The sequence below is a fragment of the Atheta coriaria genome, unplaced genomic scaffold, assembly GCF_025399875.1.
Source record: "Atheta coriaria isolate IRGN ID8LTWV9N9 unplaced genomic scaffold, Caltech_Dcor_3.1 hic_scaffold_4_pilon, whole genome shotgun sequence".
NCBI classification, from domain to species: Eukaryota; Metazoa; Arthropoda; class Insecta; order Coleoptera; family Staphylinidae; genus Dalotia; species Dalotia coriaria.
In genome coordinates, this window is record NW_027045446.1 from 9,014,716 (window position 1) to 9,028,100 (window position 13,385).

The window sequence follows — 13,385 nt, forward strand, 5'->3', positions numbered from 1 at the left end:
TTTACAATATTTTATTTTAAAAAATGAATAAAAAAATATTGTTGTGTTTTATTTTTGTGTTAGCACTTTCATCATCTGTGAAAGCGGTAAAAATATAAACTGAATAAATTTTATGTCTTAGAAAATTCTATATTTATTAAATAACGTAAACAACTAAACAAAATTTTATTATTTTCTAAGTTGAATACGTAATCCATGGTAGTAATTTATAAAATATTTTTATTAAAATCACAAATTATTTTAATAAATATATTTTATAAAATAACTAAACAAAATAATAGCTAATTTCATCAAAGAATCAAATCACACACCTGATGTTTGCGGGGATCCTGACTTAGACAATTTCATATGGCCTAAAGTGAGTGACATTGACTCAGTTGAATATCTTAACTTTAATGAAGCATTAACACTTGAAACCAATCCAGTTGATGAAAATTACAGTTTTTGGATGTATTTATACATTAATTACGGACACGCAGTTGTCAGTTTGTAATAATTACAGTAATAATAAACAAAACGATAACATAAAAATTTATTGCTCGTAAAATTATATAACAGGAAGACGTTTGCGCAAGTTCGAATTATTCAAATATAGATTCAAATGTATTTCGTGTAGGTATCTACGTCGTACTTTTTTTACTGTTGAAGCCTATCTGCTAATTAAATATTCATAAACTTGTTCGTGTAGTTTTGCAGACTTGTGAGATAATTAAATATTTATAGTTCCTGACGCTCTTAGCAAGTTTCGGAACTAAAAAATACGCCGTTATCGAAATTGATAAATATCTGTGGCTTGGGCAGTATATGTTTAGTTGGTGTTGTTTAGGTGGTCGGCAACATGATTCTTCTTACTGTGATCTTTGTGGTTTTAGTTGTTTTGTTTTATAATCGACGGACGGTTTATTTAACATGGAAGTATCCAAAAGTGAGGACAATGACTTATTTTCCTATTGTGGGACATCTTGGAATGATTAAATATATTAATCCTAGTGTAAAAAGTAAGAATTTAAGTATTTTAATTAATTTCTTTTGTTTACTTCGGTTTTTATTGAGTTTTTGAAATCACTAAAATTATTTTTGTACTTCCACCTTTAAAACGCTAGTTTTTCACGATTTTTAAACACAAAAAGTGGTAATTTAAACACAGGCCGTGAGTAAAGTACTTTAGTCACGGGTTTTAGTTACGGGGTGGAGCTTGCGCCTGTGCAATTGCCTACGGTGCCGCACAAAACCGTATTAAATCATATTGCCAAGCATCACGTGGCTAAACGGTGTTAAACACTCGATTGATTAAACACTCGTGACTTAAACTGACATTTAGCCACTTGACACTTTTATTATATATATTCTATTATTTTCATTTTAGATATTATGTAGTATTACAATTTATTTTTAACTTTTGACATGTTATGCCTTAGTAGGATTGAAAACTCTTATTTTAATTCGTGTTTAAGGTTTTATGGAGTTTTGGTCTTTGTTGACATCCGATTCCGGCCGACTTTTACAAGTTCTCAATATAAAAATGATGATGGTTTATAAAGTGGAAGATGTAGAAGTACTTTTAACACATGAAAACACCCAAAATAAGCATTATGTTTACGATTTCTTAAAACTAGCAATTGGTGATAGTATTATGCGTGCAAAAGGACAAGTCTGGAAGGATAAAACTAAAGCTATGCGACCAACAATGCACACGAAAACAGTCAGTACTTATACGGAAGATATGTGTAAATGCGTTGAGATTTTAGCTGACAAATGGACAAATATTGATAAAACATTCGATGCAATGCAAGATGTTGCTAAATGTTTATTGGACATGTTATTCAGTGAGTAAATATTTAATTAATAACAAAATATACACAAAATATTTACTTAAAAACTTTTTAGCGACTTCTTTCGGTGTAAATTTAAACTGTCAAGCTAATCAAACAAAATTTGATGAATATTCAGAAAGGTGAGATAATTTTTTTGTTATTCAAATTAGTTTTAGATAAGTTTTAAATATTTAAAAATTTTAATTTTTCATTGAAGTTTTGCTGAGTTATTTATGGATCGTTCAATGTCCGCGTGGAAACATCCTGACTTTGTGTATAATTTGACTTTTAGTAGCAAAAAGTTAAAAAATGTTATACATCATATTTCAGAAACAACTGATCAAGTAATATTAATTGTTTATTGTAATATTTCATCAATTATCAATCAATCATTTTTTTCAGATATTTACTGAAAGAAAAGAGATTTACAGTTTAGAACAAGAATTGGCAAAAGACGAAATATGTTTGGATGATAAACCGATAAGAAACATGAAATTTATTGATTACATGTTGGATTTACACACATTTAACGATCAAGAAATAAAGGATGAAGTTAACACTTTTACTTTTGCGGTAAATTGGTTAAAAAATCATTTTATTTTAAGTATTTAGTAAAAAATGAATACTTTTAGGGTTTTGATACGTGTAAAGCTGGAGTTTCTTTCACATTAATCGCATTGGCGCTACATCAAGATATGCAGGTATTTATTTATTTATTTATTTACTGTCTTGTTTTGTGGACATTTTATGTGCTCATAGTGATTCGTAGCGCCATCTCGGTGTTAATTATGTAACTAAAAGCATTATTAAATCCACCAACATTTTTTATTTCTAAATATTTCTCTCTAAAAGTTATATTTTTGCAACAAAAAATAATCTGCTTACATTTCCAGGATTAAAAATATTTCTCTACCAAAATTTATTAATATTTGTTCAGTGGTTTAAACGCAAAAGTGTCAAAAAGTTTTTTTTTTACAAAAAAAAAACTCACATCCGCATTTATTATATTACAGATTATTATTATTATTTTAAATATTATAGGAAAAGGTATATCAAGAAATTCTTGATGTAATCGGTGCGGACAGAACGTTATCATATGAAGACCTTTCCAAACTGGTTTACCTAGACAAATTCCTGAAGGAAACTATGCGTTTGTTCCCGCCAGTGACGATAATCGCCCGCATTGCCGATGACGAGTTCCCATTGGGCGCCCACATCGTGCCCAAAGGCACGCAAGTGATGTGCAATATTCTGGCCACTCATCGATCCAGTCTGTATTGGGAAAATCCTTTGAAGTTTGATCCAGAGCGATTCAGCGCCGAAGGGCTCGCAAAGCAAAGAAAATTCAGTTACATTCCTTTTTTGGCTGGCACACGAGCTTGTTTTGGTATGACATTCAACATTTATACAAAGCATTAATGAAAACTATCTTAAAATTATATTTTTTAGGTACAAAAGTTGCAATGTTGTCATTAAAATCAGCAATTGTAACATTAATCAGGAAATATAAGTTTTACACGCCGTATAAGTCCATCGAAGATGTTAAATTGGAAGTTAAGGTCACATTATCAGCAGAAAAGGGCATTTTGTTAAGATTAGAGAAACGATAATAATTAATTTTATATAAAAAGTGTTTAGTGTTTAATAAATATGTAATTCCTTTTTACTCTCTTGTTCTAGACATAGTATGTGTCAATTCTATCAATTTTATTTTAAAGAAATTAATTATATAAAGAATTGCTAATAATGCAATTCAGCGCGCCATCTCGGATTCAACTATTTAACTATATCTATGATTGAATCTCAATGCCTACTTTTATCCTATTTAAAAGGGCTGTCTTTAGGGTTTTCCCGGCAATTATTTGAATTTTTCTCGCCGTAAAAACCATCCTTGGGCTTTAACAAACATTTAAAAAAAGAATTGGCCAAATTGGTCTACGCGTTGTTGAGTTATTCGCTTACCAACAGATTTTACGATTAATTTTTATATTTTAGATTAAGAAAAAAGTCTATTTTAAATTTTTACATTAAAAACCTGATTTTAAACATTGTTTTAATCAGAATCTTCATCTTCACTGCTTGAGCGTACGTCCTTCTCCATGGAACCAGTCTTCAACGTATTCTGAAGAATCCTCAGCATTAAATACGTCCAAAACACGTGCAATGCCAGCAACCCAATGAGCAGCGAGTTAAAAATGTAATAAGCCGGAAACATTGGCACTATTTTCGCAGCATCAAACATTGTGCTAAAATAAAACAAATATAATTATTTAATCATCAAACAAATAAAAGTATACAAGTTACTTTCTTAGAATCCAAAGTGGATAAACTCCAATTCTTGTCCCTGTCCACAACGGAACAAAAATAACAAACATACAATCGCAGATACGTTGACACTTTGCATATTTCGTCATTTTGGCAGCTTCCAGGATAATATCAGCGGCGTCATGCAAGAAAATAACCAACGAACCAATTCTAGTCATGTTACACACCCATGAGAAGCTCATCAAAGCGATTGTAGCGAGGTGATGTGCAAACATTTGCCAAAAATCACTGCGTTTCACATCGATAAACTGTGTGAAGCAGAGGCACCAGTAAAATGATAAACTGACCATGTAATACCACCAAATTGATACTTCTACTGATTGATGCGGATAATTACTCCTTAAATAATTTAAAAACAAACAAAAATTATTTTTAAATTAGCGACTTCGTTCCGGGAGTATTTAATAAAAATGTAGTTCGTTTTTACTATCTTGTTTTAGACATAGTATGCGTCAATTCTATCAATAAGATTTGCAATTTTATTTTAAAGAAATTAATTACATAAAGAATAGCTAATAATGCACTTCAGCATTACTATAACTATGATTGAATCTCAATGCCAACTTTTATCCTATAGAAAAGGGCTGTCTTCAGGGTTTTCCGGCAATTATTCAAATTTTTCTCGCTGTAAGAACCATCCTTGGACTTTAACAAACATTTTAAAAAGAATTGCCCAAATTGGTCTTAGGGTTGTTGAGTTATGCGCTTACCAACAGATTTTTTCATTTTTATATTATAGATTAAATTTTTTTTAAATATCTACTCACCAACACTTTTGAATATCCCACAACCACTCCTTATCCCATAAAACAATCCACCCGTAGATAAACGAAAGTGTATAGTACAAACCACGCCAACCACACTCCACAAATTTGACTAATGTTGACGGTTTGTCTTGTAAACGCCTTGCTCTGAACCATCGTTCAACTTGAATCTCTTCCCAATCAAGTTGTTTCACTAATCCTTTTATAACCGAAACTTTTGGATATCTGGACCTTGAAAACGCTGCTTCCAAGTGTTTATTGGCAGGAGCTTTCTTTGGTGCAGTGTTTTTTATGCCTAGATATAATCCAAAAGGTGACAAACAATATCTGTAATAAAATTTTAACGTAAAAAGTGTTAAAATGAGAAAAAATAATTACTTTTCAAATAAACGCCTAAAAATAAATAAACACATTGCCATTGGTATTGGATACAGTAAGTGAGTTGAGTCTGCATGATGAATATGTGGATTTGAATTGGGTGCGATGTCCTTCCATGTTGTGTTCGGCGGCAGCCAAATGTCTGAATCCCAAAAAACGTCCGAAACTCCACGAATTATATTCATGCTTCCGTAGTTAACAAATTTTTACACTAAATTAGAAACAATTAAGCACGAAACTTTTTGAAATGTTATAAGTACATTGTGGGCTGTTTTACGAGTGTGAGTTGTTAAGTTTTATAGCAGTTTGCTTTGATTACAGTTAGACTTTAACGCATCGAAAGTAATGACGATGTGAAACGAATTAGTCGGGCGCATAACAAGCGAGGAGTGCTGATAAAAGTGAAGCGTGAGATATAACTCCCAGCGAGTCTTATTTTTTGTATTAAATACATGCGCAACTGCAGATAACGTCGAACTTATCTTTCAAACATGCGTTTTTTATCGTTTGTATACAGACGCCGCCTACATCGTCACCGTCAGGCGTCGCAAGTGTGACATCGCACATAAATGTCTATGATTTTTGCGTGGTTTTGGAATTATTATTGGATTACTCATGCAATTACATTTGATCAGGTGTTGTAATTATCTAGATCAGGCGTGTTTTTCCCATATGACCGGAAATGAAGAAAAATTATTTAAAAACAAAGATAATGCAGGAAACAGGAAACACAATTTTTGAATAAAAATTAAAAATTCCGTTTTAAACAATTGGGTAGGAAAATTATTCATCATTTCTCTTTACTACATTACATTTTATGTTATTTTATGCAATAAAAACATTTTAATTGTTATTAATTTGCAGTTTCTTTTTTTATAAGTAAAAGATTTTGATGTTTTAATTTCAGATGATGGTTGAGTACACGATTGTAAATAATATACAGATATAGAAATGTCTATTCAACCTTGTGGGTCATGTGATATTCTTTGTTATTGAGTTTATTTCTTGACTTCAGAATATATTTCAAGATTGTCTGCATTTATTTTAGTTAAAAAGTGCATCCTAGCGACATCTAGGTATTTTTGAATAGTTAACAGTGTAAATAAAACTATGTTTACTCCACTATCAAACGATAAGCACATTATCAGTTTCAATCGATCTGAATCGAACACAAAATTTTATGTGGAATGAATTATATTTCAGAATATTATAGCAAATACCTTTTACTATTTTTTAATTCTTTTCTAAATGAAATATAATTGTCCTAATAATACTAGACTAATAATTTAACATAAATTATAAATTCGTTGAACTTATTTTACTCCTGATCCCTTATCACTAATATAATGTATGCTTTAAATTAGAATAGATATTGACACCCTGCCAAATGTGACAACGTAGCTTATCGCACGTGAACCTCAAATAATTCCCAAGTAAATAAAAAGTCCCGGTTGTATGCATCATTGCATCTAGCAAGTGAAATGTTTGTAGTAATATAATGAAAGGTGTGTTTAAATGAACCACATAATCTTCATTAGTCCATTCATAAACTATTTTCTTTCAGAATGTGCAACATGTTCACACCAGTTCACTTCCAAGACAATTTCCAGACAGTATTCAAACCTGCTGCATTCAGCTTCGTATCAACAACAACCTTGCTAGTAGTGCTACACTTCATCAATGCAATTAAAACAATAGGCTACCTGCAATCACTGTACATTCCAGTGATAATAACCTGTCTAGACATTGTGAAAAATGTGATATTTACTGGATTGCCCACAATTAATGGCAGCAAACAAACAAAATGGACTGTGCTCAAAGCTTTAGTCTTAATATTTATAAGCATTGTATCATTTTTCATCCTGGCTATTTTATATGGAGCCAAAGCTTTCTCTGAGCATGAACAAACTTTAATGTTTTCTATATTTATGACTGTTTGCACCACAATACACTGCATAATCAACATGGGATATAAAGACTTCAACACAATGTTGACAAAACAAAGTAATACACCAGAATTGGTATTGAATTCATCGCAAGTGGTAGCAATATGTAGTATTATTGGTTGTTGGTCATCAGCAATAGTGATACCTTTGGACTGGGACAGATGGTGGCAACAATGGCCTATTCCAAGTATTTTGGGATGTTTATTGGGATACAATCTGGGATTTGTGGTTATAATTTTACTTAGTTACATGAATATTCAGACTAATTTAAACAAGAGAAAAAGGCAGGTGTAATAAATGAATAAATCACAATAAACACTCAAAATTGCAAAAAATATCTATACTAATTTATTTGTTGGCACATCAGCTGTTCCATCATTTACAAGTGCTGCTAAATCTTGTTGTCTTTGTTTTAACCTATCCCTAATCAATTCAGCAATAGCTCGCTGAGTTCTCCTTTCTAGTTTCTCTAATTTCTTGGCCACATCGCGTTTTAGATCCCAGTCGGGTTTGCGTGGCGCAAGATTAGTTATATCCAATTCATCAATTACAACTTTTGTCTTTGCTGCATCAAGCTGGTCTTTGATTTCTTCATTGATGTTAGGAATTTCTGCTTCTGGCAATGTGTGTGCTTTAAGAGTCTCTGCACCTGGTTGATAACTTCGAAATTTAGGTCTGGAACATATAATATTCATTATTAAACATGTAGCAGTAGAAAAAATAAGAAATATTTACTTTGGAAGTTCAATTTGTACAGAATTGTCAGATGTTGGGTCACTTGTGTCTTCTTTTTTTCTTTTCAATGCTCTCAGTCGTTCTTTGCGTTTTAAGGCTTGTTCTTCTAATGTTCCAGTCTCCGACATATTTAATACCATTTAATTTCTAACTATATTACTTTATTTTAGTTTTTATTTGGATTAATGTTGGTTTTAATGCGTTCCAAACAAGCGTTGTTTGTTCACAGTGGTTAATATAATGAAGTGGGAAACATAACCCTATTAATTGATGTTAAATGTTTGTAGGTTGTTTGGAAGTTTAAAAAATCAAAAATCAACCAAGCTAAAGTTATGTCTTGCAAGTAAAAACAATTTAGAACAAAAAGTTAGACTCAGTCTTTCGAATGAACATATTTTTCATTATAACTCCATGAATCTCTCATAGATGTCGCTGCAATGCACTTATTTGCTTTAATTAGGTTTATCGCCATTGACTTTGTTGGCGTTAGTGAATTGTCGATATGATGCGTGTAATCTCACGCGATTTCGTACAACAGTTGTACCTGCTTGCGTGTTTTAAAATAAACCACGATTGACACACAATTTGTTTGGTAACCAGACAACTTTATCTACTGTCTTCAATGATAAAATAATACATATTCACGCATATTAATAATAACTAATTAATACTAAATTTATCTGGAAGTATCTCAGACAATTTATTATAAAATATAATTAATTTGACTTTAGACTAAATAAATACCAAATTTAGTTATGGAACTGTGACTGGACATTATTTAGAATTGTTACGCTAGAATCAAAATAAAAACCTATTTAAAATAAGTTAAAACAAAAGAAACGAATATAATTATTTAACGCATATTGCACTTTCAATCGATTTTATATTACTGCATGCATACATCAACCTTGAAACACAATACCACGCAATTACAATGCGTGCAATGTCGAGAGCGTGCAATAATTCAGGCAAAAAGTTAAGTTATTTCTTCAATTCCTTGCGGCCGTAAATTTTATTACCGCTTATTTAAATACATCTAAACACATACAAATAAACACATATTGCGTTATTGACAATCTCAACTGTTGAATGATTAGCATGACTTTCATCTTTTAAGTTGATACTTTAACGATTAATGAATGACACGCATTTTACGCAAATCACATCGAAAAATCTAGAAAACTGAAACGAATGATTCATATGCCTCATTACTTAACGTAATGTATAGTTTACCAGTCTTACATTCACAGGAAATTGTAATTGATTTGTTGATTGTAACCTTAAGACAAATATTAACAATTTTGACACTTACTCAGCAATATTCTCAATGGAAAATAACAAACAATAAAGTTGAATTTTAAACCACAATTAAATTTTTAATAATTCAAGTTTTTATTTGATTATCGCACACCACAATAAGTGAAATACAAAGCGATAATTAAATTCAGTCAATTACCTAACCTAACTTAATCTAAACATAACCTAATCTCACCTATCCTAACCTTAAGACAAATATTAACAATTTTGACACTTACTGAGCAATATTCTCAATGGAAAATAACAAAAAATAAAGTTGAATTTTAAACCACAATTAAATTTTTAATAATTCAAGTTTTTATTTGATTATCTCACACTGCTACAAGTGAAATACTAAATGATAAAAATTCAGTCCTAACCTAACTTAAACTAATCTAACCTATCCTAACCTTGAAACAAAGATTAACAATTTTGACACTTATTCAGCAATATTCTTAATAGAAAATAACAAAAAACAAAGTTGAATATTGAACCACCATCAAATGGAATTAAATTTTTAATAATTCAAGTTTTGATTCAACTATCTCACATCACAACAAGTAAAATACAAAGCGATAATTAAATTCAGTCAATTATACTTTGATTTGTTGAAATGCAAAGTGCAATCAACGAAATGACACCAAAGTAATCAGATTTTTTTCAGTGCGAGTTATTTTTGGACGTTGTGGAGGCAATTTCAATCTTCATTTCACAGTGCATTTTTTCGTAAACATTTAAGGTATTATCAAATTTATTTTGAATGGAATGCATTAAATAGCTTCTGTTTGCAAATTTATCAAAATGAAGTATTTCGAGAATGTGCTGAGTAACAATTGCTGTAAATGCTCGGATTACTTGTTATGTGGCAATCATCACTTTATACAAAAACTTTAATCAATTCGTCATGAAAAGAAAACATTTTAATTGAAATGGCAACCAAAACAACAACAGGTTACAGTATGTGTTGAAACAGTTGCATACAGTTGATACAGTTGACTTATTAGGCAATATTTCAACATTTTAGGAACTAATTTATATTAATTTAGTATTAAAACATAACCATTTATTTGTTTTAACCTAAAAGTGAATTATACTAAAAATCTCTCTATAAAACTTTCCGTAAAACAATAGAATTAATTTTACTACAATATTTATTTATAGCTAAAACCTTATAACTAATAATAATAATTGCAATCTTTCAATATCATTCATTTTGATGAGCTTACCGGCCGGCTTATGCTCCACCGCGTGATTTCAAACGTTGCATCTACTTTGTTCGTTTGTCTCGTGGCCGAGAAGCGAGAAAACAAACCCACGTAGATATCTTTTAAAGCGTTACGACCGGATTTCGAAAGGGGGGACATGTGGAAGCCTCATTATAAAACTAAATTGAATTGCCGGCCGGCTTTCAGTCGACTTGTGACGTTCATTTAAGCGTGTCTCCAGTTTGATTGCAGTGTAAAACTTTCCATACAAAGTAAGCAAAATATATTATCATTTACCATAATTATACAAACATTTATTAAAATACTAATTATAATCTAAATAAGTAATGAATAAAATTATATTATAATAAAACAAGTCGTATATGATATAATTTACGATATGATTCTCAACGTGGAATGCTGGTGGAACTCGTTCATTGGTTGCATCGCGAACAAATATAACTCTAGAGTCATTATATTTAAACTTACACTCGGCAACTCTTATCAAATTGTGCACACAACACCGGCAACTCAAAACACGGTTAATAACAAATATTTACTTGATTTTAATTATGTTACTATGTTTAAACAAAATGGCTTCGTGTTGCTATGTTTGTACAATTGTATTACATAGGAATTCATTGCATTGCGTTGTGTTACATGCTTATTAATGACTCACGGTCATCGAGAGTAATTAATGTACATGGTTAGCATGTCCGCAATAATTGACGGCTTGAATGCTTATAACACGCCATATTTTTTTGCAGATGACGATTGACTTCTACTATGTGCCTGGCAGTGCTCCATGCCGCGCCGTTCTCTTGGCCGCCAAAGCCGTTGGCATCGAGTTGAATCTCCATCATGTGGATCTGATGAAGGGCGAGCAATTGGCTCCTGAATTTGTTAAGGTATAACTATAATCACAATACAAAACAGTGAAAGTTTAAAAATTCATGTTAAATTTGTTAGAAAACAATTTACTCTAGATTTTTAGTATGAGAATATCATAATTATTGTGTGGGAGTTTCATTTCCATGTTTGAATAACGAAATTCTAATTTACACCCAAGTATCAACACGCTTGTACATGCAAATTGCATTTTGCAAGAAAGGAAGTGGCAATTTAATGCTACACACAAGCACAAGTACTATTTGTGTACACATTCCGTGAAAAAGCAAGAGCAGAGCTGCAGCAGTAAAAGAGAAAGTTGATTCGATTCACTTCACATACCACGCACACGGATTATTTCATTAAACTGAAATTAAACCACATACATACACATATATAAACAATTTAGACGTACAGATGGGTGACATGCTCTGCATTCTTCATTTTATTGCAGTTTTACTAAAAATAAACATGCTCTAATAAAATCAACTTGGCAACTGCAAGTAAAACACAAATTTCATATTTATAATTGATTCAGAATCGATAATAATTATTGTTACTTTGATTGTAGATATTGGTTTTATGTTTCAAAACGCTAAAAAAGTGTTTGTTACGCGTGGATGAACTTGTGGAACAGCTAGTTAGATAGTTAGATAGAGAAACTTTAAATTTAACATGAAACAATGATGATTATTCTTTATTCTGTTCCGAAATAGACGAGTTATTCACTCTCGGTTGAAGTGAAACCTTGATAGTGACCTGAGAGCTCAAGGTCTCTCGGTTTTTGCCTCCTCACGGTTCATCCTCAACACATGCGTCAAGCAAGAGAACAAAATTAGATTTTGATGAACACTACTAGTAGTATTCCAGTGGAACTTAATTATTTTGTGATGATTGCAGTGTTGTACGTTGTTTCTATTATAGTAGTTTGTTTGCCCTTGAAATTTCTAAATTGATACATCCTGTCTCTCTCTCAGTATTTTGTAGTATGTAGAATTATCATATAAACGCATAAATGCATATAAATAATGAATTCATCAATATAAACGATATAATAATGAATTATTAATAAATATGTTATGTTTTTGTTGTTTTTTAGATGAATCCTCAACACACAGTGCCCACTGTGAATGACAATGGCTTCTGTCTATGGGAAAGCCGTGCTATCATGAGTTACTTCGCCAGTCAATATGGCAAGGACGAATGCTTGTATCCCAAGGACGCCAAGAAGCGTGCTCTTGTTGATCAACGCATGTATTTCGACATGGGAACACTCTACGCACGTTTTGCTGATTATTACGTATGAAATTAACTTTAATGTCTTTAAAAACAAATATTTAACATGTATTTTATTCTTTAGTACCCTGTAATGTTTGCTGGTGGTGCCTACGACCCTGCCAAGTTGACCAAAATCCAGGAAGCCTTCCAACTCTTCGAAACTTTCTTGGGCTGCTCTCCCTACGCCGCCGGTGATTGTTTAACTCTTGCGGATTTGACTCTGGTTGCTACTGTGACCACCTTCGAAGCCGTCGGTTTTGACCTCACCCCCTACCCGAAGGTCTGCGCTTGGCTCGCCAAGATCAAATCCGAAGCTGTTGGCTACGAAGAGGCCAACGGCAAGAACGCACTGCTCTTCAAGCAATTGTTTGAGCAATGCACCAAGGGCAAATAAATACTTTGTTTTAAGATAATATCATGCACGTTATACACGCAAATTGTTCACGAAAGTTAATTACCTGTAATTGAATATTATATTTTTTTATAAATCTGTTTGTTTTCGGATAGTGTTTGAGATGTTAGAGGTTGTAATATGGAAAGATAACTGTTTTAATGACAATTGTACTAAGTATCACTTTGTAATCACTGTGTTCAACACACTTATGTGTAATACATTCTAAATTATAAACAAAATTGTATTTTTCCTTTTATGCGATCTGAAAGTTAAGGAATTTTGATAGTTACGAATGAACGGTTGCCTACCTTTCAAATCCTGTGGATTAGTCGCACGCCAGGCTTCAAATCATGAATTATTCG

The 13,385-nt window shown here is 31.7% G+C and overlaps 4 protein-coding genes across 4 annotated transcripts; 2 read left to right on the forward strand and 2 right to left on the reverse strand.

Annotated features, from left to right (window-relative positions):
* The first annotated feature begins 737 nt into the window (after positions 1-737).
* On the forward strand, positions 738-3,480 carry LOC135790977 (cytochrome P450 4C1-like). The gene is made up of 8 exons (XM_065301281.1): positions 738-998; positions 1,455-1,826; positions 1,888-1,954; positions 2,032-2,158; positions 2,217-2,387; positions 2,447-2,515; positions 2,856-3,201; positions 3,264-3,480. Exons 1-8 carry the CDS (start codon positions 839-841, stop codon positions 3,422-3,424), a joined length of 1,473 nt encoding a protein of 490 aa, XP_065157353.1. The 5' UTR covers positions 738-838; the 3' UTR covers positions 3,425-3,480.
* Positions 3,481-3,783: 303 nt separating this feature from the next.
* Positions 3,784-5,708, reverse strand: LOC135790978 (ceramide synthase 6-like). Its single transcript, XM_065301282.1, has 4 exons — positions 5,282-5,708; positions 4,907-5,230; positions 4,119-4,478; positions 3,784-4,060 (listed from the first exon to the last, which is right to left on the reverse strand). The coding sequence occupies exons 1-4, from the start codon at positions 5,464-5,466 to the stop codon at positions 3,868-3,870; spliced, it is 1,062 nt and encodes a 353-aa protein (XP_065157354.1). The 5' UTR covers positions 5,467-5,708; the 3' UTR covers positions 3,784-3,867.
* Positions 5,709-7,552: 1,844 nt separating this feature from the next.
* LOC135791024 (coiled-coil domain-containing protein 12) lies at positions 7,553-8,400 on the reverse strand. The gene is made up of 2 exons (XM_065301336.1): positions 7,963-8,400; positions 7,553-7,902 (listed from the first exon to the last, which is right to left on the reverse strand). Exons 1-2 carry the CDS (start codon positions 8,100-8,102, stop codon positions 7,566-7,568), a joined length of 477 nt encoding a protein of 158 aa, XP_065157408.1. The 5' UTR covers positions 8,103-8,400; the 3' UTR covers positions 7,553-7,565.
* A 2,195-nt stretch (positions 8,401-10,595) lies between these two features.
* On the forward strand, positions 10,596-13,262 carry LOC135790375 (glutathione S-transferase 1-like). Its single transcript, XM_065300579.1, has 4 exons — positions 10,596-10,735; positions 11,231-11,371; positions 12,451-12,651; positions 12,712-13,262. Exons 2-4 carry the CDS (start codon positions 11,231-11,233, stop codon positions 13,021-13,023), a joined length of 654 nt encoding a protein of 217 aa, XP_065156651.1. The 5' UTR covers positions 10,596-10,735; the 3' UTR covers positions 13,024-13,262.
* Positions 13,263-13,385: the final 123 nt, after the last annotated feature.

Bases quoted from the DNA above. Each gene is read 5' to 3' on its own strand.
- LOC135790977 (XM_065301281.1), top strand. From the start codon at position 839: ATGATTCTTCTTACTGTGATCTTTGTGGTTTTAGTTGTTTTGTTTTAT. The intron at 999-1,454 runs GTAAGAATTTAA...TTCGTGTTTAAG, and splicing joins TATTAATCCTAGTGTAAAAA to GTTTTATGGAGTTTTGGTCT. The intron at 1,827-1,887 runs GTGAGTAAATAT...AAAACTTTTTAG, and splicing joins TTTATTGGACATGTTATTCA to CGACTTCTTTCGGTGTAAAT.
- LOC135790978 (XM_065301282.1), bottom strand. From the start codon at position 5,466: ATGAATATAATTCGTGGAGTTTCGGACGTTTTTTGGGATTCAGACATT. The intron at 5,231-5,281 runs GTAATTATTTTT...ATTTTATTACAG, and splicing joins TTTAGGCGTTTATTTGAAAA to ATATTGTTTGTCACCTTTTG. The intron at 4,479-4,906 runs GTGAGTAGATAT...AAATTATTTAAG, and splicing joins TGGGATATTCAAAAGTGTTG to GAGTAATTATCCGCATCAAT.
- LOC135791024 (XM_065301336.1), bottom strand. From the start codon at position 8,102: ATGGTATTAAATATGTCGGAGACTGGAACATTAGAAGAACAAGCCTTA. The intron at 7,903-7,962 runs GTAAATATTTCT...TATATGTTCCAG, and splicing joins GTACAAATTGAACTTCCAAA to ACCTAAATTTCGAAGTTATC.
- LOC135790375 (XM_065300579.1), top strand. From the start codon at position 11,231: ATGACGATTGACTTCTACTATGTGCCTGGCAGTGCTCCATGCCGCGCC. The intron at 11,372-12,450 runs GTATAACTATAA...GTTGTTTTTTAG, and splicing joins TGGCTCCTGAATTTGTTAAG to ATGAATCCTCAACACACAGT. The intron at 12,652-12,711 runs GTATGAAATTAA...TTTATTCTTTAG, and splicing joins CACGTTTTGCTGATTATTAC to TACCCTGTAATGTTTGCTGG.